Below are 27,152 nucleotides of genomic sequence, written 5' to 3'. Positions count from 1 at the left end.
TGCATTCAGATAATGACCATAAACTGCATTGTAATAATGACCATAAACTGCATTCAGATAATGACCATAAACTGCATTGTAATAATGACCATAAACTGCATCAAATTAATGACCATAAACTGCATTCTGATAATGACCAAAAAGTGCATTCTGATAATGACCATAAACTGCATTCAGATAATGACCAAAAACTGCATTCTGATAATGACCATAAACTGCATTCAGATAATGACCAAAAACTGCATTCTGATAATGAACATAAACTGCATTCAGATAATGACCTAAAACTGCATTCTGATAATGACCATAAACTGCATTCAGATAATGACCAGAAACTGCATTCAGATAATGACCATAAACTGCATTCAACTGACTATAAACTGCATTCTGATAATGACCATAAACTGCACTCTGATAATGACCATAAACTGCATTCAGATAATGACCATAAACTGCATCGTGATAATGACCATAAACTGCATTCAGATAATGACCATAAACTGCATTCAGATAATGACCATAAACTGCATTCTGATAGTGACCATAAACTGCATTGTAATAATGACCATAAACTGCATTCAGATAATGACCATAAACTGCATTCTGATAGTGACCATAAACTGCATTCTGATAGTGACCATAAACTGCATTAAGTTAATGACCAAAAACTGCATTCAGTTAATGATTATAAACTGCATTCAGATAATGACCAAAAACTGTATGCATCTGCAAGTAAAAAATGGCCAATAACTCCTATAAAAACTGATTGTTGAAAAGCACACCACTAGCTGATGACAAAAATAATTACAAAGCTTCATGGCAATCCATCAAAAAGTCTGTGACTAACTGCATTCACATGACTGTGTGCCGGATTGATGGATGGATGTTAGTATTCTTAAATACCTAAACCTCATCTTAATTCCATTTCTGCTTTTTAAATAATTAAGATACTTCCAGTTCAAATCTACTGTTGAACAAAATCCTTTCTATATGCATTATCTTGTATCACAAATATCTATTTTATTTTCCTTTCTCTTATTATCTTCTGACATTCTGCAGTTTCATCAACACTTTCATTTTCATCACGGCTTGCAGAATGTTAACCTTGCAGATGTATGGTCAATCTGATGCTTCTCTTTTTGTCATAGAACAGGAACATTACTAAAATTAAACAAGTAGATAATCTGAAAACAAAATATTTTAAATTCAAATCTGTTTCAAATTAATGAACAACTTGGAACTATACTTTGAAGAAATTTAATTTTGCAACCTGACTTCTTGGGCACAGTAACCAACTAACCAGTTCCACGTGTACTACTTGTGTTGCTTGCATTGACAGTGGCCCTGGTTTCTGCCAAAGCATTTTCAAATGTAGCTGCATTGGCAGGTCCAAATTGCCTCTTCAAATCTTCATGGGCTTGTGGATTCATTGCCAACTGAAGAAAAGAACAAAGACATGCAAAATGAAATCAAACAACGAGTAATGTGAACAGTAATTATACACATGTTTTATAATTCTGTATGTAGGAACTAGCTGGACATGCATGACAGACAGCACTGACGGATGGGTTACAGTGAAATGGGCCATAACAATTTAACTCTTGAAGCAACAGTTCTTTTCCTTCCTTGACAAAAAAAAGGCAAAAAAATTATGAATTTTGTTGACAGTAGTTTTCACTTGAAAATCACCTGTGTTTATTGTTTGGGTTAATGTGTACTTAAGCTATCTAACCCATCATCTTTATCTTACTTCCTTCCAATATCAGCAATCTGTTCCTGAAATTTCTAAATGAAATCCCAAGAATTTTGAATCTAGAGCTCATAGCTGGGTTTGTTCTTTATTCGTTGAGTAAACTGATTCTGAAGATTTTGTAAAACTTTTAGAAATTTATTCTCCTTCTCTGAAGAATTGTTACAAACTTTCTGTTTCATGGAGTCTGATGGCCAGAATAATTATCACTGGCAGGTAGTTTCTAAGGCGAATAGATAATAGTTCACTGTAAAGATTTTGTTTTTTAAAAAGCCACAAATATTTTGTTTCCTTCACATGAGCACTGTCAGGTGACCACTGATTACTTTGTGATTTTTAGGTTTCATACTTAACAGGTTCATAATAATTTTCTAGTCTCAATTTCCTCTTGAATTGCTTTATTTTGCATTAACATTAGAAAGTGGCAATGACAAAACAACCACACTCAGCCTTGTAGAAAGTTCAAAATTCATTTTTCTTGTGGCTGGGTTTGTAAGGCTGCTGACTCCCCTCCATTATTCTTCCATTCTAAGCTCACCATTCTGAGTTGAACATCATGAGGTGTAATCCCAAGTTTCATTTTTCTTAGCCAGGGGTGGGGTGAGGGTGGGTGGGGGTAGCATTAGGAACAAGCTGATATGCTTGGCATTTTGAAATGAATTGAACTAAATCATAGACTGACTGCCCTTAAATGTGACTCTAAAAATATCCTGAACAATGAATTAACAATCAAGCAATACAAAAAAAAAATTCAAAATACCAACTCAAGTGTTTCAGTCTAAATCAGTTTTTGGTAGATGTCTCCTTTTTATTTCACCTCTACGAAAGGTCAGCCATTTTTTATCAAAAGAACTGAAAGCCACTACCACCCCTGATTACTTATAACACCCCTGCATTTAGTCTTAAGCGTTAAACATTACAACAGTAAGGCAAGCAATTAGCATCTTGTTGTGTACAAATGTTTGTCTTTATAATTTGATTACTCAGTCATATATCATTATGCTGGTATAAGATTTCCATTCCTCAGTAAACTGGTTCCCACTGGTTTCTTTAATATAATGATTTTCTTTATCTTAAAATGATATAAATAACAAATGTTTTATTTTTTTCATTTCAAAAATTGTCAAAGTTAAATGGCACAGAAAATGATGGAAAACGAGTAAGAGAATAAAGATATACCTTGTTTAAGCATCAAATGAAATCACTACAAAATCTTAAAATCAACGATTTACTACTTTTCCATATATTAGGTGGGAAAGTTTCAAAACCTCAAAGGGAGTTCATGCTATAACAATGCGACTAAAATATTTCCTGTAACCAAATATTTTTTCTCAAAACCACAAATTTATATTTCAGAAATGACTCTGACATGATATTTACTATGATATGGCATTTACTGACTACAACTGGCAATTTAACATCATGTTATATGAAATTCAGAAATCTGTCTACTAATTTCTCCAAATAGCTACAACCTATTCCCAGTTTTATGATGCTTGGAGAGAGAATACCCCTTCACACGTTTTGTAATCTGTGCAACTGTGCTGTGTTGTAGTACCCACTGTGTATATGAATCGGGATATCCAGTGTGGTGTTGATATATCACTGCATAGACACTGTATATATGAATCAGGATAGCCAGTGTGGTGTTGATATGTCAATGCATAATGTGTACTTGAATCATTATATCCAGTGTGGTGTTTATTATGTCAATGCATAGACACTGTGTAAAGGAATTGGGATATCCAGTGTGGTGCTGATATGTCAATGCAAAGACACTGTGTATATGAATCAGGATATCCAGTGTGGTGTTATGTCAATGCAGAGACACAGGTGAGATATCCAGTTGGTGGAAATGATTACTTTTACAGTAACAAATAATTTATGTATCAAACAGATATCACATTATGAATTTTGTTCAGATTAGGTGTCAGAGAGTTAAAGTTTGGGGTCTACCAACAAGAAACTGACCCAAAAACCTTTTATAAAATGCAAATACTGGCAAAAACAAACAGAAAACTGACAATAGATTTACAGAATAATAATACTGGCAAACACAACAGGAAATGGACAATAGATTTTAAAGAATAAAAATACCGACAACAAGAAACTGACAACAGATTTTATAAAATAAAAATTCTGCCAAACATCAACAGGAAATGGGCCATAAATTTTAATACTGTATTTCCATAAACTGCATTTACCCATATCTTGTGTTTTCATAAACAGTATATCCACATCATATAATTTCATCAACAGCATAGCCACATCAGTCTTCATAAACAGCATATCCACATGTGTTTTCATAAACAGCATATCCACATCATGTAATTTCATCAACAGCATAGCCACATCAGTCTTCATAAACAGCATATCCACATGTGTTTTCATAAACAGCATATCCACATTATGTAATTTCATCAACAGCATAGCCACATCAGTCTTCATAAACAGCATATCCACATGTGTTTTCATAAACAGCATATCCACATCATGTAATTTCATCAACAGCATAGCCACATCAGTCTTCATAAACAGCATATCCACATGTGTTTTCATAAATAGCATATCCACATCATGTAATTTCATCAACAGCATAGCCACATCAGTCTTCATAAACAGCATATCCACATGTGTTTTCATAAACAGCATATCCACATCATGTAATTTCATCAACAGCATAGCCACATGTTTTCAAAAACAGCATAGCCACATTGTTTTCAAAAACAGCATAGTAGCATTGTTTTCATAAAGAGCATATCCACATGTGTTTTCATAAACAGCATATCCACATCATGTGTTTTCATAAACAGCATAGCCACATCAGTCTTCATAAACAGCATAGCCAATCATGTGTTTTCATAAATTGCATAGCTACATCATGTATTTTAAAAAACAGCATATTAACCACATGTTTTCATAGATAATATAGTCACAACATTATTCATTTTCAAAAAGGTACAGCCACATCATTGTGTTTTCATAAATAGCATAGCCACATCAAGTGTTCATAAACAGCCTAGCTATGTGTTTTCATAAACAGCATAGCCACATCATGTGTTATAAACAGCATAGCCATATCATGTGTTTTCGTAAATAGGAGACAATAATAACGTATATCATTTTAAAAAATTCATTTTCCTTCCAGAATATTTGATGAGTATCATTCACTGCAAAAAAAAAAATTGGTGTTTTGCTGTCAAAGCCAACTAGAAAGGAAGAAGTACAAACTAAAAAGTCTTCAGTTGTTCAAGTATCTACTGCCACACAGCACACCAACCTCCACAATGTACTGTCAAGAAGTTATACCAAGTTATAAGCTGAATAGAGATTCACCGACAAAGGTACATTACACAACAATAATTAAATCATCCAGGAACATTAATCAGGTTTAAAAATGACACTGAGAAACAAAGTGACACTCTACTGTGCGAAAGAATTTGCAAGAAATCAATAAGACCATTTTTTTCTTTTCTTTAACTGCTGAATGCTGAAACCATTTCTGATCTTCAGTGATAAGATTTTCAAATCAGCCACTGTGGCAACCTTGTTGGCTCTAGTATCATCAGGACAAACTAATGGGGGCCCCGAGTGGCCGAGTGGTCTAAAGCGCTCTCCGTCACGGATCACTGCCATCTCACCTCTGTCTACGTGGGTTCAAGTCTCAGGCTCAGTCAATGTGGATACGTGAGAAAGCTTGCCAGTAGATTCTCGTGGGTCGGTGGTTCTTTCCGGGGTTTTCCCAGGTTCTTCCTCCACCATTAATACTGGCTGCCATGTATAGCCTATTTTGTGCTGAAAAATGGCATTAAACCCCATAACAACAACAACAACAAACTAATGACCATTAGATGACGTTGGTGAAAACATCATGCTGATATGACCATCCATTCAGGAGAATTAGTGACAAGATTTTGAATAAGTTCACTGTGGTGGACATATCTGAGGTCACATTTTGTATGCCAGACCAACTAGTTATCATAAATAAAAGTTTTCTGGTGAAAACTCTATATCAATATGACTTTCCACTAAGACGGAGCAGCAATGACCATATTTTCAAGATGGCCGCTATGGTGGCCATATTGGATGTAAGATGGCACCATTTTCATTCTGGACTGAGGCATCATAAGAAGTCTTTTAGAGAAACAGTAAATACAGGGTTCATTGACAAAGGCGCATTATACAACCATGTTTAGATGACATGCATACAACTGCATAGACTTCAATTAGCCAGCACATAATGACATCATACATCTGGATCTATGATGTTCAAAGGTCACTATTAGCTATAGTAGATTTCCTTGATTCAATAAAAAGAAAGTGTCACAATCTTACCATCTTTTTCGCATACTCAATGTGTTGTTTTTTTATTTCTCTCCACTGGACTTTCTCTTTCTCCAATTGTTCCTGTAAAGAAAGAGATAGCAGATGTAGTAATAATAATGTGGCAGCAGCTGCAGTAGTAGTGGTAGTGTAGTAACAATTTTAGTAGTAGTAGTGGTGGTAGTAAAAACGAATTTAGTAAAAACAGTAGTAGTAGTGGTGATATTAAAGCTAGTAGTAGTTTTAGTGGTAGTAAAAATAATAACCCCAATCCAAGTCACTTGTAATGCATCCAAATTTCATAATACATCTAAATCCAAGTCACTTCTACTGCACACAAATTTCATAACACATCCCAATCAGAGACAACTTTTACTGCAACCAAATGTTACAACACATCCCAATCCAAGTCACTTCTACTGCATCCAAATTTCATAACACATACCAATCCAAGTCACTTCTAATGCATCCAAATTTCATAACACATCCCAATCCAAGTCACTTCTAATGCACCCAAATTTCAAAACACATCCCAATCCAAATCACTTCTAATGCACCCAAATTTCATAACACATCTCAATCCAAGTCACTTCTAATGCATCCAAATTTCATAACACATCCCAATCCAAGTCACTTCTAATGCATCCAAATTTCATAACACATACCAATCCAAGTCACTTCTAATGCATCCAAATTTCATAACACATCCCAATCCAAGTCACTTCTACTGCATCCAAATTTCATAACACATCCCAATCCAAGTCACTTCTAATGCATCCAAATTTCATAACACATCTCAATCCAAGTCACTTCTAATGCATCCAAATTTCAAAACACATCCCAATCCAAGTCACTTCTAATGCACCCAAATTTCATAACACATCTCAGTCCAAGTCACTTCTAATGCATCCAAATTTCATAACACATCCCAATCCAAGTCACTTCTAATGCATCCAAATTTCATAACACATCCCAATCCAAGTCACTTCTAATGCATCCAAATTTCATAACACATCCCAATCCAAGTCACTTCTAATGCATCCAAATTTCATAACACATCTCAATCCAAGTCACTTCTACTGCACACAAATTTCAAAACACATCCCAATCCAAGTCACTTCTAATGCACCCAAATTTCATAACACATCTCAATCCAAGTCACTTCTAATGCATCCAAATTTCATAACACATCCCAATCCAAGTCACTTCTACTGCATCCAAATTTCATAACACATCCCAATCCAAGTCACTTCTAATGCATCCAAATTTCATAACACATCTCAATCCAAGTCACTTCTAATGCATCCAAATTTCATACCACATCCCAATCCGAGCCACTTCTACTGCATCCACATTTCATAACACATCCCAATCCAAGTCACTTCTACTGCATCCAAATTTCATAACACATCCCAATCCAAGTCACTTCTACTGCATCCAAATTTCATAACACATCTCAATCCAAGTCACTTCTAATGCATCCAAATTTCATAACACATCCCAATCCAAGTCACTTCTAATGCATCCAAATTTCATAACACATCTCAATCCAAGTCACTTCTAATGCATCCAAATTTCATAACACATACCAATCCAAGTCACTTCTAATGCATCCAAACTTCATAACACATACCAATCCAAGTCACTTCTAATGCATACAAATTTCATAACACATCCCAATCCAAGTCACTTCTATGGCATCCAAATTTCATAACACATACCAATCCAAGTCACTTCTAATGCATCCAAATTTCATAACATATACCAATCCAAGTCACTTCTAATGCATCCAAATTTCATAACACATACCAATCCAAGTCACTTCTAATGCATCCAAATTTCATAACACATACCAATCCAAGTCACTTCTAATGCATCCAAATTTCATAACACATCTCAATCCAAGTCACTTCTAATGCATCCAAATTTCATAACACATCCCAATCCAAGTCACTTCTAATGCATCCAAATTTCACAATACATCTAAATCCAAGTCACTTCTACTGCACACAAATTTCATAACACATACCAATCAGAGACAACTTTTACTGCAACCAAATATTACAAGACATCCCAATCCGAGTCACTTCTACTGCATCCACATTTCATACCACATCCCAATCCAAGTCACTTCTACTGCATCCACATTTCATAACACATCCCAATCCAAGTCACTTCTACTGCATCCATATTTCATAACACATCCCAATCCAAGTCACTTCTACTGTATCCACATTTCATACCACATCCCAATCCAAGTCACTTCTACTGCATCCACATTTCATACCACATCCCAATCCAAGTCACTTCTAATGCATCCAAATTTCATAACACATCCCATCCTAAGTCACTTCTATGGCATCCAAATTTCATAGTACATCTAATTCCAAGTCACTTTTACTGCATACAAATTTCATAATACATCTTAATCCAAGTCACTTCTACTGCATACAAATTTCATAATACATCTAAATCCAAGTCACTTCTATGGCATCCAGATTTCATAGTACATCTAAATCCAAGTCACTTCTACTGCATACAAATTTCACAATACATCTAAATCCAAGTCACTTCTATGGCATCCAAATTTCATAGTACATCTAAATCCAAGTCACTTCTACTGCATACAAATTTCATAATACATCTAAATCCAAGTCACTTCTATGGCATCCAAATTTCATAGTACATCTAAATCCAAGTCACTTCTACTGCATACAAATTTCATAATACATCTAAATCCAAGTCACTTCTATGGCATCCAGATTTCATAACACATCCCAAGTCACTTCTACTGCATCCAAATTTCATAGGCCTTTATGATGGTAGATTGATGAACAAGTTGCTGAAAATCCAAGTAATATTATCCCCAATGCCCTACATCCACCCACCCACCCCCACCCCCAAAGAACAGTAGTTAATACTTATAAAGTTGCTAGTCCTTGCATTACTGAATTCTGTTGCAATTCCCATAATTTAAAACCCTGGGATATAATCTGGGGATAATCTGTCGATATGAGTGGCATTAGCAGAATTTGTATCCACTTCCAAAGAGATTTATGGAGGGATGGGACAAGTTTGTATAATACTTTAACAACTCCCAAGTGGTACACATATGTCTTACATGCTTTTGAATTGAAATGTATGATCATAGACCCATGTGTCTTACATTAATGACTTTGGAATTAGACCCTGTGGTCATGCTGTAGGGTGCATAATGATATGGACAAGCACAATCATGCATGCATACACACACTGAGGAGACTTCAGAGTGGGAGGGACTTAACAGGAGAGCCCCAGGAGATGCTGTACCTATTTATTATTACTTGAATTATTACCCAAATTTGGAAATGATTGATTCAGAGAGACATCCATGCTTACAGATATAGAAAATAACTCTCTAACCATATTAGCAGTAATTACTGCTATGATTCAGTTATTTTGACCATCTCCCCTGGTATCCAACAAAAATATTAAACTCACAGTAACTGGAGCATCCTGACTCTTGATGTGATCTACATTTTATGTGATAATACCAGACCTGCCAACCCTGATAAGACCGTCTCAGTAAGGCAATTGATTTTTTTCCCGTAAGTTTGATCAGTCTATGGTGTAACAAAATATCATAAACTGCTGTCCTAAAACTGGAAAATGTATTTAAAAGTTTGGTATTCGAAACAGGCAGCAACAGTAAACATTATGTTCAACTGAAAAGTTGTCATTTACCACTAGTACAGTTGCACAAACTTCAGTTCCAAACACTATGCAGCTCAATGGCTTGTTGCTATCTCTCAACTTGACATATTTGATTTTTTTTCTTCTTCTCCAATTCACATGACAATGGCAACCTCAACATGAGACATATTCAAATTGGCAAGTGATATTCAATAAACGTAATTGTGTCCCTTCTTGCTTTTGTTCAAAAAAATTTGAATATTCCTTTTAATCTTTTGTGTTAATTATTTTAACTTTTTAAGAGGCTTATTTTCCCTTACATCTTTAACATGCATTCCTCACTGGACAACATTTTTTTTATATTTTATAATCAACAGTTTGATTATGCAGTTGTTTTGCATTACAAAATATGTGCAGTTTAAAGCATCTGAGGTGCTGCTGTAAAGTTAGTCTGGTTCCCTGACTAATTCTACTACTTCTCAGGGCCATAGATAGTGATCACAGGCCCTGGGGTAAGAACACCTGGCATCTCCTAGTTCTTGTTCAAACAAAAATTTCTTTTATAAAATTAAAAAGTGTTTTTCGGCCTGGGCGCTTTACAGTTTACCCCCCAGCCCTGCTAATTCTAATATGAAACCTGGAACCAAATCATACATGGATGAAAAAATTATCCCGATTTTTCAGCAACAATCGTTTTTACGTAGTTTTTGCTTTTATTCTATGAGACTGTATTTTAAGGGCCATATTTGTAAGACTTACAGCAAAATCATAAGGACTGGCAGGTCTGTAATACCGATGATTGCTGTCAGTGACACACAAATGCAAAAGATGGATCAACTGTAAATGTTTTTTAGCTGTTTATCTCGGTTACTGCATGTGTGGAGAAATGAAACAAGATTTGTTCAAGCTATGAAACACAACCACTAACATAAAATGCAAGACTATCTAAAATGCAGGAAACAACATACAATAATGAGAATTCCAAAAAAATGTAAGAAGACTTACAGGGGTAGGTGGGTAATATGAAACACCCTGTTCTTCACATCTTTTCTTCCTAACCATTTCTCGGACCTCTGAGATCCGCAAAAAATGCTCCTCTTCTGTTTCTTCATGAGCATTCTCAGGGATTTCATCTTTCCCATTCTCATTATCAGCTTCTGAATAATAACAATAATATTAATAACAATAACAGTGAAATCATACCTTCAACAGATTATAGCAATCCTTGACAAAGTAAAGACACTATGCAAAGTCCCTGAACTCTTAAAAACCACATGGCAAAGTAAAGACACTAAGCAAAGTCCCTAAACTTTAATGCCACATGGCAAAGTAAAGACACTATGCAAAGTCCCTGAACTCTAAAGCCACATGGCAAAGTAAAGACACTATGCAAAGTCCCTGAACTTTAAAGCCACATGGCAAAGTAGACACTATGCAAAGTCCCTGAACTCTAAAGCCACCCTAAAGCTACATGGCAAAGTAAAGAGACTATGCAAAGTCAATGAACTCTAAAGCAACATGGCAAAGTAAAGACACCATGCAAAGTCATTGCATTACAATGACACAGCCTTGTTACACATCATTTCATGTTTTATGCATTACAATCACACAGCCTTGTAACACAGCACTGACTATCACCATTTCATGCTTTATGCATTACTATGACACAGCCTTGTAACACATCACTGAATATCATAATTTCATGTTTTATGCATTACTATGACACAGCCTTTTGTTACACATCATTTCATGTTTTATGCATTACTATGACACAGCCTTGTTACACATAACTGAATATCATCATTTCATTTTTATGCATTACTATGACACAGCCTTGTTACACATCACTGAATATCATCATTTCATTTTTTATGCATTATTATGACACAGCCTTGTTACAAATCATTGAATATCATAATTATCATTTTGTGCTTTATGCATTTTTATGACAGCCTTATTAAAAAAAATACAATTTCCAGCAGCCCAATACAATTAAAAAATCTGAGCTAAGTTTCCCAAAGCTTGACCAAACAACCAATCAGACCAAGTTTCCCAAACAACCAATTCAGATTGCCAATAGTTCATGGCAGTGCTGGCCACATTCATGGCTTCCATGAACAGCATCACAAGGAGGGAGAAGTGTACATATTCTAACACATTAAATCAAAATACCAACTTCACAGTAACTCATATTAAATCAAAAAACCAACTTCACAATAATTCACATTAAGTCAAAACACCAATTTCACAATAATTCACATTATGTCAAAACACCAATTTCACAATAATTCACATTAAATCAAAATACCAACTTCACAATAATTCACATTAAATCAAAAAACCAACTTCACAATAATTCAAATTAAGTCAAAACACCAATTTCACAATAATTCACATCCAAACAAAATAACAACTTCATAATAATTCAAATTCAAAGTAATGACATCCCAATACATCACATTCAATCAAAATAATGACTTCACTTTCAATCAATATACCAATTTCACAATACATCCCTCCCTAGATAACTTGCACCCTGATAACTCGCAAACCCGCTTATAACACGGTGACAGATGTGGATCCCATTTTTCAAAACTGAAAATACCCCAAAAATGTATCCCTATTTGTTGAACTTGAAGAAAATCGTGATCAAAATTGGTAACGGAAACTTTGATGTATCACTTGTTTTATTGTTGAAAACGGTAGATAGGACCTGGAAATTTTAATCAACACTATGAAATATCAAATTTAAAAATAGGACATACAATTTTTCACATTTTCTTTCTAATTGACATTTCCAGTACACCACAATTAACTATATGTAAAGAAATTTTGATCAATGAAAATGTCACTTATGCCAAGTGGAGGCAGTACTTTAATAAATAAATACAAATTAAATAATTTTTTTATCAACTGAAATTTATGTTCTAGATCCATCTTTTAGTTCCTTTTAAGTGTAATCATCATAAAGGCAATGTGTCCTCTTGTAATTAAACGTAAAATGCATCAATCTACCATAACAGCTATGTCCGTGAGTGTTTTTCTGAGAACCTAATTAAGTGCCAACCGTGTTTTGATAACTGACTTGCAGAAGTATCTGTTGGATTGGTGCAGTGAATTAAAAGCTGGACTCCATTGTATTACCACATTAATTACGTCTTTTTGAATTTAAAAAAAAGGAGGTAGAATTATAAAAAAGTTAAAAGGCACACAAATCGGACTAACTTAAAATCTAGCGGCCTTGGTCATATGTCAGGTGAACTCACTTCATCTGATCAAACACTGTAATAAACGTTATCGTGCATGTAACAGAAACTACCTTAAATTAACCGACTCTTTCATAACTGTAATCAAAGATAACAAGGCAGCCAAGCGAAATGAATACTTCATAAAATATAAAGCTTGATTTCACAGATACAGAACGTTGTGGGCAAGCGAGTTTCAGAGAATTCTTGAACTGGCATTTAGAAAATGTACTAACTGAACAATAAAAAATTGAGTTTCAATGTAGACTTGTCACGAAATCAATGCCGTGTGTTTTTGTTAGATAAAAAAGTCTTGTTTGGTGGTGCATTAACAGTTAGTCTAGTTCCCAAATTATGGACTACTGATTTGGCAAGATACTATTTAACCAGACTCATCAAGAAAACAAAATGCAGTGAAGTGATACACAGATTTTTCACATACACATGATGGTTGTTCAAACCAGTTGGAATGATCTTTCATATAATGGATATTTTGAAGAACAAAAAAGTGTTATTTAAACAAAATAATGAACAACCTCATTAGAAAAAGCGGATTTAAAATTTTTATTATTGACATGATTGTAAAATGAGGATTCAGTCATTAAACAGCCCAGTACCCTAATGCCGCTCCCGCCTACAGTTTTCTCGATGTCAAAGCGATTTCTTTTCTTCAATTTTTGGAGGTCCCTCAGTAACTCACGTCTCGCTTATAGTGTGGTCTATGTTTGTGGACCCCATTGTGCGCTAGTTATCAAGGGAGAGGTGTAATTCATATCCAATCAGAATACCAATTTCACAATAATTCACATTCAATAAAATATTAATTACACAATAATTCACAGTCTATTAAAATACTAATTTCACAATAATTTACATTCAATAAAATAATAACTTCACAATAATTAATATTCAATAAAATAATAACTTCACAATAATTCATATCCAATCAGAATATCAATTTTGCAATAATTCACATTCAATAAAATATTAATTTCACAATAATTCTCAATTCTCAGTCTATCAAAATACTTATTTCACAATAATTAATATTCAATAAAATAATAACTTCACAATAATTTATTTTTAAATTACCTTCTTTAGTCAAAACTTTGTTCTTGACATTCTTCGGACTTGGAGATCTTGGCAACTGTTTAATCTGGTTTGCGATTTCCTCTTCAACTTTAAATGATATGATGTACTCAATCATCGCTCTCCGATTCTCATACACCACATATTCGTTGTAGTCTTTAGGGCATCCCTTTGTTAAAATAGGATGAAAAAAAGTAATTGAATGACAAGCAAAACCCAAATTAAAACAAAACACTGCTTAATAATAAAAAAATACACAGGAAAATATTTTTCGTTAAAACTTTTATAAAAAAATAATGCACTATATAATGAATTGTAATTCTAATCAGGTCAGCGACATATACAAAACATCCAAATGGAGGTCCTGAGTGGCTAAGCACTCATTGTTATGGATCACTGCCATCTCACCTCTGTGTGGGTTAGAGTCTCAGGCCTGGCCAATGTGGGTATGTGAGAACGCAAGCCAGTAGTTTTTCATAGGCAGGTGGTTCTTCTCAGGGTTTTCTGGGTTCTTCAGGCCTCCACGTATAGCCTATCTTGTGCTATAACAACAACAACACATCCAAACCAAATTTTGATTGCCTAAAGTTGATTCTGCTTAACTGTGCAACAAAAGTTTTTACCAAAAAGTAAGCATGAAGAAAGTTACAAAATGTGTAAATATATAAAAAATGAAAAAGAATAATGTAATGACTTCATTTGCATATAAATAAAACTCCAAATAAGAATCTATTTCCAATAACTTCTTAAATACAAGTATGTTCCAAGCAGGAATCCATTTTCAGTGCCTTATTAAATTGACTGATGAATGATAAAATGGTTTTTCCCTAAAGTCTACAACATTCTGCTCCTTTACTCATCTTTTTAGCTTAGTGTCTGTCTGTCCCATAGTTTTGTGTCAAGGTTTCTTCTCAGGCCCCTTGGTGGGGCAGTCGTATTAAAACAACATTTCTCTTGTAAAGGGCTACCCTATTATTGATTGCTTTGTAACAGTAAATGTTATTAGGGGCCATGGAAGATCCCTACTTACTGACAGTAAGGCTACTGATGCCAAAATGTTTCATTTACAATGGTGGGTAAAGGAGAGAATTTCAAAGTAAACTGTATGAAAGAGTCTTTGGAAAGGGGCTGGACTACAATTTCCATATGCACACAAAGTTGCAATTGTTACACTTCAAATAGGAATTTAATAGGGTTCAACAGGGAGATGTAATGGTAATGTGTCAATGGTGCTCATTACTACACTCATTAGAAACTGGATGGTTTTGGTATTTAAACTTTTCTGCTGAATTCTGAGCAAAGCCTGTTCCAAACTGAGTTGTTCTAGATGACCATAATGTTAGCATTGTTAAAACTGTATCCAATGCAGTCTGATCATGAGAAATGCTTGTGTTGATAGAAAAGTGAATATACATCTGGGACTGACCATTTCATTGGAGGAGGAGGGGGGCACATAAATATAATAAATTTAATGGGGGTCTTTACAGGTAATACAGCAGTAATAAATGTCTCTGTCTTGTACACGTGGTAATATTTTACCAACACAAATCAATTGTATGATCACAACCATGTGCTTGTCTTTCAATCAATTTCATGACTGAAATCATCCTGAAAAGCATGGGTCGATAAATAATATTGTAACAAGATAACAAATAATAATAAAAATCTAAATGTTTAATACAGTGTGTGTTGAATATGTTACATATGGTAATGCTCTTATTTCAACAGACATGATACAAACAGGAATATTGATATACTGTTTGCCATATATGCAAAGAAAAGCCCAATAGGCACCTCACTTAGAATACAGGAGGGGCCCCGGGCATCAGGTTCTTTGACTTTTTTTTTATAGCACTGAAGGTCTTAAATTTCTATTTGGCAGCATACAATTCTAACATAAAAAAACTGAAATTTGCTTACCATGACAGAATCATAGTAACGGTACCCATCTACAGGGTTTTCTTTCTCTGGTTCTCGCTTCAGTGTTGTGTCATAACAGCCCTGTTCATAGGCCTGATCAAAATGAAAGAAAGAAAAAAATACATCAAGTACATTCACATGTGCAGCTACTTTACGTAATAAACTTTGTTAAATCACACCCAAGACGCATTTTGATGCAATTTTCTTGACTTACTGTTAAATGTAATGACCAATGTTATGGATTAGCAGCACCTTAAAAGGTGTTTGATGTCAAATACAATGAAAATGTACTTAATTATCCCAAACATAGGCTCGCATAAGAAGTCACAATGGAATTGTATTTAAAAAAAGGACAGAAAGCTACATTTGGCTATGACAGTCAGGACTTAATTTATTAAAATGTAGCCATAGATACAATTACAACTTCTGCTTAGGAATTTGTAGATAGTGTTCAATACTGCCATCCACCTGGTGACCTTGAATCAGTGATTTTTAGTTTTCAATAATGCCATCCAACTGGTGACCTTGAATCAGTGATTTTCAGTGTTCTATACTGCCATCCACCTGGTGGCCTTGAATCAGTTATTTTTAGTTTTCAATAATGCCATCCAACTGGTGACCTTGAATCAGTGATTTTTAGTTTTCAATAATGCCATCCAACTGGTGACCTTGAATCAGTGATTTTCAGTGTTCTATACTGCCATCCACATGGTGGCCTTGAATCAGTTATTTTTAGTTTTCAATAATACCATCCAACCGGTGACCTTGAATCAGTGATTTTCAGTGTTCTATACTGCCATCCACCTGGTGACTGAATCAGTGATTTTTAGTTTTCAATAATACCATCCAACTAGTGACCTTGAACCAGTGATTTTCAATGTTCTATACTGCCATCCACCTGGTGGCCTTGAATCAGTGATTTTTAGTTTTCAATAATACCATCCAACCGGTGACCTTGAACCAGTGATTTTCAGTGTTCTATACTGCCATCCACCTGGTGACCCTGAATCAGTGATTTTTAGTTTTCAATAATACCATCCAACTGGTGACGATGAATTAGTGATTTGCAATGTTCTATACTGCCATCAACCTGGTGACTCTGAAGCATCAGTTTTCAAAATGGACCAGTCACTTTTTGAAGGAGTTTGCTATTTGTTGCAACAGGTGTTGATGTGAAGTTTTCATGATGCGAAAGGTAATTTCTAGCACTGCTTGTGAAGGTGCAATGAAGTTAGAGTAATGTACTGAAATATAGAATGCTGATGCTAAAATCAAAGCTGTGATTTGTGTTAGGATATGGTTGTTATCCAGATGTAAGGTTGTTATCCAGATGTAAGGATGTTATCCAGATGTAAGGCTGTTATCCAGCTAGTTTTGAAGAAGATATGAATGCATGTATCTTTTCACACTTCATTGAAAAATACATTTTTTTAAAATCATTAAACGACTTCATGACATCTATTATCATCTGTACTATGTATGTACAATTTTATGACATGAACTTTTATGTACTACTTATGTACAATTTTATATCATGTAACATCACAAATACTATTTATGTACAATTTTATGACATTATCATCTGTACTATTTATGTACCAAAACTATGACATATATTATTATCTGTCCTATTTATGTACCAAAACTATGACATATATTATCATCTGTACTATTTATGTACCAAAACTATGACATATATTATCATCTGTACTATTTATGTACCAAAACTATGACATATATTATCATCTGTACTATTTATGTACCAAAACTATGACATATATTATCATCTGTACTATTTATGTACCAAAACTATGACATATATTATCATCTGTACTATTTATGTACAATTTTATGACATTATCATTTGTACTATTTATATACAACATTTATTAACACCTGTACTATTTATGTTCAAATATCCTAAAGCATATTACCTTTTACAATGTTACAATTTAAAACATTATAATAAATATAATGTGCTTTGTGGCATAAAATAATTTTTTTTTAATGTCTTTTCTGCAAAAAAAAAAACATTTAAAATGTGAAGTTCTAAATTATCATATGTAATCTACTGTTGTCTATTGACCTCAAACCAAACCACTGGAAAAATTCCATGTGGTATCTCAATAAACAGACCATTTCTAACAGTCTTTGCATTATCAGTTTTAACTTGGGAACTGGAAAATATAAAACATTGACCTTAAACTGGACAGTTTTTGGAAGAAAACCGACTGGAAAATATAAAACATTGACCTTAAACTGGACAGTTTTTGGAAGAAAACTGACTTTAAAATGATCAGAAGCTAAACATGAAATCATTGTCAAGTTATTCCTCAAAAATGAAAAATGGTATCTGGATATAGATTTGAGCTTTTCTGGTTTAGGATCATGTTTTATCTCCCAGCAACACATTAATAGGTTATTTAGTTTCAAGGTTATTGAAGTTAACTACCAAGCCCAAGGACACACTATAATAGCACACCTGGGATGACCTGATTGTAAGATTCCCTCTTTCATTCTTGAGTCCAGCACACTAATAACTGAGTTACCACAACTACTGATTTGTTAATCTGCCTCTTACAACAAAGAGTACAGTATCAGACCTATTTTACATAATCAAGCCTGCCAAGGGATCTCTCTATATGGATGTTCTACATCCTCAAGCCTGCCAAAGACACTCTCAATATGGAAGTTCTAAATCTCAAAGACTGGCATAATATATATCTATATGGAAGTTCTACATCCCCGAACCTGCCAAAGGCACTCTCAATACGGAAGTTCTAAATCTCCAAGGCTGGCAGAATCACTCTCAATATGAAAGTTCTACATTGCCAAGCCTGAAAGAAGCACTCAATCTGGAAGTACTACATCCCTATGTCTGCCAGGGGTGCTCTCAATACCTCCTTAATTGATTACATGTATATTTTCTTTCTCTGGAACAAATACAGCCCCACTGAAAAAAATTACTTGGTACAACAACACCACAGTATAATGCTCTTCAATGCAGTAAATGTTGTACAATGTGGGATACAATATACATATAGGGTACATTATCCATCTGGGGTACATAACACAAAAGAACAGAAAGTCATAAAAGTGTACCATATTATTAATGTAGATGCCATACACTTTATATTGGGGTATATTATACAGATACAGTATTACTACTACATAATGTAATGGGATCCATCAACTATAATCAGTGTTATACTGAGGTAAGTTAGGGTGAGGGACTAATCTGAATTCAACATTGTTCATGTTTGTGGATTTTGTAAGTACAATAAACCACAAACTTAATGACAAAAATCTGGTCCACAGGAAAGACAGAATAAGACCATCCCTATGTCCACATGTATGTAAAAAAAACCTATCAATTTTTCGCAAAGTTCAAATATTTTGAAACCCACAACTATTGATACCCACCAATACTGAAACCAAGATATACTGAAACCCACAAATAATGATACCTAGAAATACTGATATACACAAACATAATATATTCCCACAAACACTGGTACCCACCAATGAATTCACTGTATTAGCAATTCCAGACTACTAGAAGAAGATGGAAAAGCATTATGGCTGACTGGCTGTCACATGTTCAGGCAGGTTCAGCTATCAAATTTGGTTCATGACAAAATCATGCAATATGTAATGAAAACCACTGCATTATCAGTAGTAGTAGTATTATCATTATTATTTTGCATGTATTATTATTAGCAGTAGTATGCTATCAAGATGCATGTATTTAGTGTAGCTATATAGCAAAAACAAAATTAAAAATATTCCTCACTCTAATCCTTTATGTAGATCATCACTGAGTCTCCTATCATTGTCACATGTGTCAAAGTTTTGATTAATTTTTACTAGTTCCTTTAATTTGCATCCAAACTTTAACAGTGCTTGGGAAATACCAAAATTATTTTTTTTTGGCCTGTTGGTGTAGTTAGGCATGAAAACAGGCATTTACACTTCAAACAAATGATCAATTAAGCAGTGCTCAAACTTAATGAGATCAAATGACAGTTGGCTTATATGAGAGACCTTTGAAGAGTAGGGAATGAAAAGAAGCTTTCTGTGGCTATCAATTCAAGTAATAAACTTTTATATATAAAAATTAAATAAAATCATGTACCAGAAGTTACACAAGATATAGACATACATAACAGCTAGAATTATAAGTGAGTATATACTGTAAACTGGGTCTGTGCCGTTTGGAGTTGGGCTAGAGTTATAAGTGAGTAAATATGGCAGACATGGATCTGTGGAGTTTGGAGTTGGGCTAGAGGAGTTATAAGTGAGCAAATACAGTAGATATGGATCTGTGCAGTTTGGAGTTGGGCTAGAGTATAAGTGAGTAAATACGGTATATATGGGTCTGTGCAGTTTGGAGTTGGGCTAGAGGAGTTATAAGTGAGTAAATACAGTAGATATGGATCTGTGCAGTTTGGAGTTGGGCTAGAGTTATAAGTGAGTAAACACAGTAGATATGGCTCTGTGCAGTTTACAGCAGGACAGAAATGTCAAGAATTCAAAATCTGATCCTGTTTCACTGTAACTGACATTGTATAACTTGGTTACTGCATTAGAAACTGAATTGTTAAAATAACTTTCTTGAAATATCACATTAAATGCCTCTCTCCCTGTGGTATTTAAAGACATTTGTGGATAAATCAAATTTCTGTGGCTGTATGACTGCAGGTTTTCATGTACAAAGACATGGAAATACGTTACTGCTATAACATGAAGAATGTTGTTCATAAGGGCATATTTAAAATACCTAGCGAATTCATCAGAGCAAGAAAAGTCACTGTCACCTACTTTTGATATGCAAGACCAGATTTATAAAAGATGCATAAAATATCTTTATGGTTGACAATTTATATGTGTACATGGATTGAGGTTGCTGATTTAAGCAAGAGCAATGATTATGGAATGTGTCACACTGTGTAATCATCATAACTAACAGGTGCTATAGTCTGACTATACCAACCCGTTTGTTTGTACTCCCCTACCGATTTTAATAATGGAAACCTTTAATGTGATAAAAAGTGCAAGGAACTTAGTCAATTGATTTATAATTTCTAACCTTACTGTGAATAAAGTGGCCCTAACACCGTCATTAGCTGCGCATTTCATGCTTAACAGAAGTTTTCAATATAATAGATGGACATGCTTGAGATCCATTTCCAGTTCCTGGACAAGTCCATTTTCAGGAAAGGGGTGTGGGCATAACTACAGATGTACATACATAAGTCGTCTGGTTCTGATATTTATAATGTCAAATCAAGCAAAGGAAAAGAATGACAACAACAAATTTGCCTTTCACGAGGATTTAACAAGCGGTTTAATTTCTATGTTCAAGTGTTCAAATGTGAAATAAACTAGTCCATAGTGTACGCATTATGGTACTTTGTTATTATGGAAAGTCCGTTAAGTATGAAAGGTGCAGGGGATGCCAGTATTTGTGCCATTCTGGTCATAGTCAGGTTAGAAATTATAAATCAGTGATTCAGTTGACTTAGTTCTGTGCACTTTATCACATTAAAAGTTTTCGTTATTGAAATAGGGAGAAGGGTAAAAACAAACAAGGATGTATTGTCAAACTTTAGGTCTTCAGTGGTTCAAACGTTATACTCTAGACAAAGATACACATCAAAGAATTACATTTTCCCTTAAGATTTGGCTTTGGCTATGGTATGTAACACACCATCTATACAAGATACATAACTGGCTATGGCATGTGTAATAATAATAATAATAATAATAATAATAATAAAGACTATTTACAGAAGGTAACTCAATTAGTTACAGAACTAATCTACCTTGATGCCTTCTATCTGCTATGAACAATATATATACAGTAAAATATGTGTATATTGTAATATTGTGTAGATAATTCGAGAGTTTTTGAAACCACTGTTATCATTCAAATTTTGATTTTACTTAAATGCACTCTAAAGCTTTAGCATTTCTTGATAGGTGTATCTTTAATAGAAAGTAATGATACTGTTACTATGGACTGATTTCCATCACTACTGATAAAATTATCAATTGTACAAAGACACTGATCTCCATTGCTATTTATAAAATTATCAATTGTACAGACAATTATTTCCATTGCTATTGATAAAATTTTCAATTGTACAAAGACACTGATTTTCATTGCTTTTGATAAAATTATCAATTGTACAAAGACACTGATTTGCATTGCTACTGATAAAATTATGAATTGTACAGAGACACTGACTTTCATCGCTGTTGATAAAATTATCAACTGTACAAATACACTGATTTCCAGTGCTGTTGATAAAATTATGAAGTTACCAAGTTTAGTGAATTTCCACCCAATCTCTTATGAGTTGTTATGTGATACATAGAGAGAATGATGGACTGATAATATAGTCCAATAATCTCTGCTATATTATATTGATAATAAATGCTTTTGATTCAATGGGTTCACTTTTGTGACAGAAGATGTGACAAACTTCTTCTTTTATCCATAAATTACTTAAGTTTTTCAAGGTTGTTCTGGAAGGCCTAAATATGCTGCTCTGAAAACATTCCAGAGTATTAAACATTTTTTTTAAAGTAGGTTGTGAAATGCCAAATGTGATCAAAATACAGTGAAGGTGGTCTATAGTGGGCACTCACGAAACCACAAAAATTCCTTTAGGGATCCATTTCATGGAACCAGAAAAATGTCACTTAGGGCTCCATTTCATGGGATCACAGAAATTCCATAAGTGATTCATGTCCTATAAAAAAAATGTTAAAATGCTAAATAATTTTGTTAAAGCAAAAGCAAGACTTTAAGACTAGACAGATAGATTGACTAATTCAGGCAAAATGCTATGAATTCATGTACAATGGTCCCTTTCTATATGAATTCATTTATAATGATCCCTTACTACATGAATTCATGTATAATGGTCCCTTACTATATAAATTCATTTGCAATGGTCCCTTACTAGATGAATCATATGCCTTACAGGAATTCATGTATAATAGTCCCTTACTATAAGAATGCATGTGCAATGGTCCCTTACTAGATGAATCATATGCCTTACTGTGAGTTCATGTATAATGGTCCCTTACTATAAGAATGCATGTGCAATGGTCCCTTACTAGATAAATCATATGCCTTACTATGTGAGTTCATGTATAATGGTCCCTTACTATAAGAATGCATGTGCAATGGTCCCTTACTAGATGAATCACATGCCTTACTACGTGAATTCATGTATAATGGTTCCTTACTTTATGAATTCATGTGCAATGGTCCATTGCTGTAAAGTATCTCAGTGTAATACAGTCCTCAATATAACACTGATATGGTCATGTATCTTATTATAAAGTATCTCAATGTAACACAGTCCCTGATATAACACAGGTATGGTCATGGATCTTATTATAAAGTACCTCAGTGTAACACAAGTCCCTGATATAATACAGAAATGATTTTTATCTGGTTAAAATAAATGCAAAAGTACCCGACAGCCAGCCTCAATTAAATTACCAGGATCTGAAAACTCTGGTGAAAACGTCTGCTCATATAAATTTCCACCATCAGTAAATTAGAGAAGAACTTGCAGAAAGAAGGAATCCCCAGCCGGCCATGTGAAAAACAGCTGGGAATTGTAAATGATTCCACCACTGCTTGCTGCTCCCTATCTAAGATGCAGGGATCGTCCTGGGCTTCGCCAATGTCGCAAATGGCGATTTTTTTCCTTATTGGCGACAAAAATATCCCATCTGGCGATTTTTTTGGCGACATACTTTTTGGTTATTTAATTTGTACATACAATCATGGATTTGGACTGGAAAAATTAAAAGGCAGAACGAAAGGAAGCCACAAACTTGACTAAGCAATGCATTGGTATCAATCTGTTACACAAACAATCCTTTGTTCTTATTGACAACCCCATCTTTACAGTGCATTGTTACATCATAATCTGCTTATGCTGACATCTGGGCTGAGTACTGTATGCTGCGATACAGTCGATCATGCTACCGCACTATACCTACAACGGACCGACTTCTGAAGACGCGAATAGAACAGATACAATTAATTGAATGCCTAATCCTTCTGTTTTTTTTATACATATACCAATACAATAGTTTTGCTGAACCTTCATAGAAAACTGATAAGCTTTGAAGTACCGACAACTGTGTATAAATACAAAGCAAATGGAAACAATCTAAATCACAATTACATCTGTCGCCAGTGCAGCATTTTACTCATTGATCTTTTCCTTTTGCCATCAGTCCTGTGTTACGGCTGCAAAGACTTAAACTCTGCAACAAGAAATAGCAAAAAAAAAAAAAAAACAGTTTTGCATAATTAATAATAGTTATTTATTTCTCAAAATACAGGAGTGAAAGAATCCCTAAGTTGGGTGTGAATTTATGCTTATATATACGGTCCAATATTGCCAGGTGTTGACTCGTGTAAGTTTCATTCATGGGAATGGAGATCCTATTTTTCTTGTCGAGAAAATTTATACAGCATTCAGTGATCATTCTTGGGATTTAGGAAGCAATTCTCTACAAGCTTTGTGAAGCTAGCCATGGGGGGGGGGCTGCTGAGAGACTGCTGGTGTCACCTGTCAGCACTGTACACTGTGAACGTGGATTCAGTAAGATGAACTTCATAAAAACTGACATCAGAAATAAGCTCTGCATCTCATCTCTCGAGAATTTAATGAGAATCAGCATGTACAGATGTGAAAAATTAGACTTTGAAACTGCATTCAACAAGTGGGCAGCCCTAAAATCGCGACGGATCTTCATGTAACACTTTGTAACATTTTGTTAATGCTTCTTGTAATTAAAGTATTAACTAATCCATCTTCTGTAATTTTCATTGCCTGTTACATTAATAGACTAAATTAACACTTGGAAAAATGTACACTACTTTTTTTGGCGACACTTTTTGAAAATTGGCGACAAAATATTGAGGTTGGCGATTTTTTTGGCGACAGCTTTTTAAAAGCCAGGACCATCCCTGAAGATGTAACAGAATAATCACAGAAAAATTGGTTATAAAACAATTGTTTTAAAAACTCTGAGAAAGGAGTGTAATATATTTACAGTACTAATTCTCCTCTCTGGGTCTCGAACTTTGGGATGCCTTGCTAAGTCAGACAGCATTGCAAGGGTTCTGGCGATGTCTCTGTTACTGGCTTGATTGGGAAACCTTATAACCAAAACGGGGGATGACTTTAAAAGGTGAATAAGCTTTCGTCGGGCCTTTTCAAAATCTTTGTACACCTGTGAAAACATGTTGTGTACAAAGCAAGAGAGTAATAGTCTAGTGGCTATATAAGACTGTACACACACATATTAAACTTTCATTTGGTGCCATAGTTACCAAAATGCAGGTCAAGTTTACTTGCATTAAACTGATGCAAAATCTATCGACATCTGAAAACTTGTTTCATTTGCTGAACCTTTAAGATTAATGCTTAATAATTTATGACCAAAATCTCTATATAATTTTCAGAGTCTGTTTACCACAGCAAAGTCCTCATCAAATATTTTGCCAAGGTCAACATTATGAATGTTTCTGAAGCCAATCTGTTTTCTTAATCATTGTAAATACACAGAAAATGTATGGATTGATAAAATATTTAAAGAATTTTGCCAAAAATATAAGAATATGAAAATTTGGAAACAAAATCCCAAAGCAATAATGACTGTTCCAGTGTACTTTATTTCCCCAATGATTAGTTTCCACCCATCCCACCTCAAAGGGGAATGGATAATTATTTAAAACCAATGAACACATCAACATTAACATTAAAATTTGAGGCAAAACCTGTTTAGACTTTAGACAGCATGAGGAGATCTGCAACATTATGCTTGACACTGAAATGCATAGAACAGCCAGTTTCCACTTGTCTTTGAAAAGCTCAACAAAAACATGGGGAAACAATACAAATAAAAGCAAAGCTGTACTGGATCAGCTGTCAAATAACAAGCATAAGCTACATGTGTTAAGCTATGGTACACATGGGAAGGTGATGAAATACACAATATCAATGGCCTGCTTTGATTGTTATTGCTTTCTCTTGGTAAATTCCTACATACTCCATCTTGAAAAAGGTGGCAAATATTTATTATTCCACAATAACTCATTTTAAAATATATACCAGTATAACAGCAAAAAATATTTAAGAAATGACTGTAAAATATGTACCAGTATAACAGTAAATAAATATTTAAGAAATGACTGTAAAAGATATACCATTATTAACAGTAAATAAATATTTAAGAAACAATTGTAAAGAATATACCAGTCAGCATTAAATGGCTATTTTAAAATGACTTGCTAAAAAGAAAGTGGTCTCCAGTAAAGGGTTCATTACTGTTTCATTAACAATACCAAATTACTAAATACATGCTGAGTTTTTTGTTTATGAAATAAAAAACTGTCCAGGTCTAAAAGCCATTGATCATTTCTTTTAAAGAAAGCAACTACCAGAGAAAAATAGAAATGAATCCATTTCGATGGCTAATAGGGGTATGGGATAGAAGCTAAAGGTCATGCCCGTTTGGCAGCCGCATCATAAGCAAAACCATACAAATCAGAAGCTCCCTCTTCCTCCTTCAGATGAAATTACAAATCTAAAATTAGAACCAGTTTTCTTTATGAGTACAAGTAAAGAAAATCTGGGCATTATAAAGCTTATGTCACGTATGTATACAAACCTTTGCATCACCAAGAATAACTCGACATTTTAGTATCACCGCTTCCTCGGGTCGGTCAGAATGTTCAGAGTAATGGACACACTTAATTGGTGTGTCACTGAAATCAGAAAAGTTACAAGAAATATTGGACAAAGTTTTCAACTATCATCCTTATTACAAATATCGGGTGAAATTTAATCTACAATGCTTACTATAAATATAGGGTTAAGTTTCACTACTGCCATGCTTGCTAGAAATATAGGGTGAAGTTTTACTATGCCATGCTTACATAAAGTGTGAATTTAATCAGATTAGATTTCTGTCACTAAGTTGTATACAACTCAATACAAGAATTATCCTTCATGCCCTGGGTGCTTTTTGAAATTAATATGAAGAAAAAAAATCTTGCACTAATTACTGGCACAACTCTGATTTCAGATAATTAATTCACTAAAATTGGA

At 34.2% G+C, this 27,152-nt stretch overlaps 1 protein-coding gene across 5 annotated transcripts in view; it reads right to left on the bottom strand.

Annotated features, from left to right (window-relative positions):
* LOC149776639 (uncharacterized) overlaps nucleotides 1–27,152 on the bottom strand; it is a 55,675-nt gene that overhangs the window by 13,727 nt on the left and 14,796 nt on the right. For all 5 annotated transcript variants that reach the window (XR_016416079.1, XM_089941146.1, XM_089941145.1 and 2 more), the window contains exons 4-9: nucleotides 26,713–26,809; nucleotides 16,000–16,092; nucleotides 14,083–14,248; nucleotides 10,751–10,902; nucleotides 6,086–6,157; nucleotides 1,301–1,436 (exon numbers count right to left, since the gene is read on the bottom strand). Coding sequence is in view for 4 of the 5 variants with exons in the window: in XM_089941146.1 (XP_089797272.1) it covers nucleotides 1,301–1,436; nucleotides 6,086–6,157; nucleotides 10,751–10,902; nucleotides 14,083–14,248; nucleotides 16,000–16,092; nucleotides 26,713–26,809 (716 nt within the window). In the remaining variant the exon portion in view is untranslated. The remainder of the gene's footprint in view (nucleotides 1–1,300; nucleotides 1,437–6,085; nucleotides 6,158–10,750; nucleotides 10,903–14,082; nucleotides 14,249–15,999; nucleotides 16,093–26,712; nucleotides 26,810–27,152) is intronic.

This window comes from Sinohyriopsis cumingii, chromosome 18, assembly GCF_028554795.1.
Source record: "Sinohyriopsis cumingii isolate HCF-2022 chromosome 18, ASM2855479v2, whole genome shotgun sequence".
NCBI lineage: Eukaryota > Metazoa > Mollusca > Bivalvia > Unionida > Unionidae > Sinohyriopsis > Sinohyriopsis cumingii.
The sequence above is the reverse complement of the archived record's forward strand: the minus strand, read 5'-3'. Positions and strand labels throughout refer to the sequence as shown.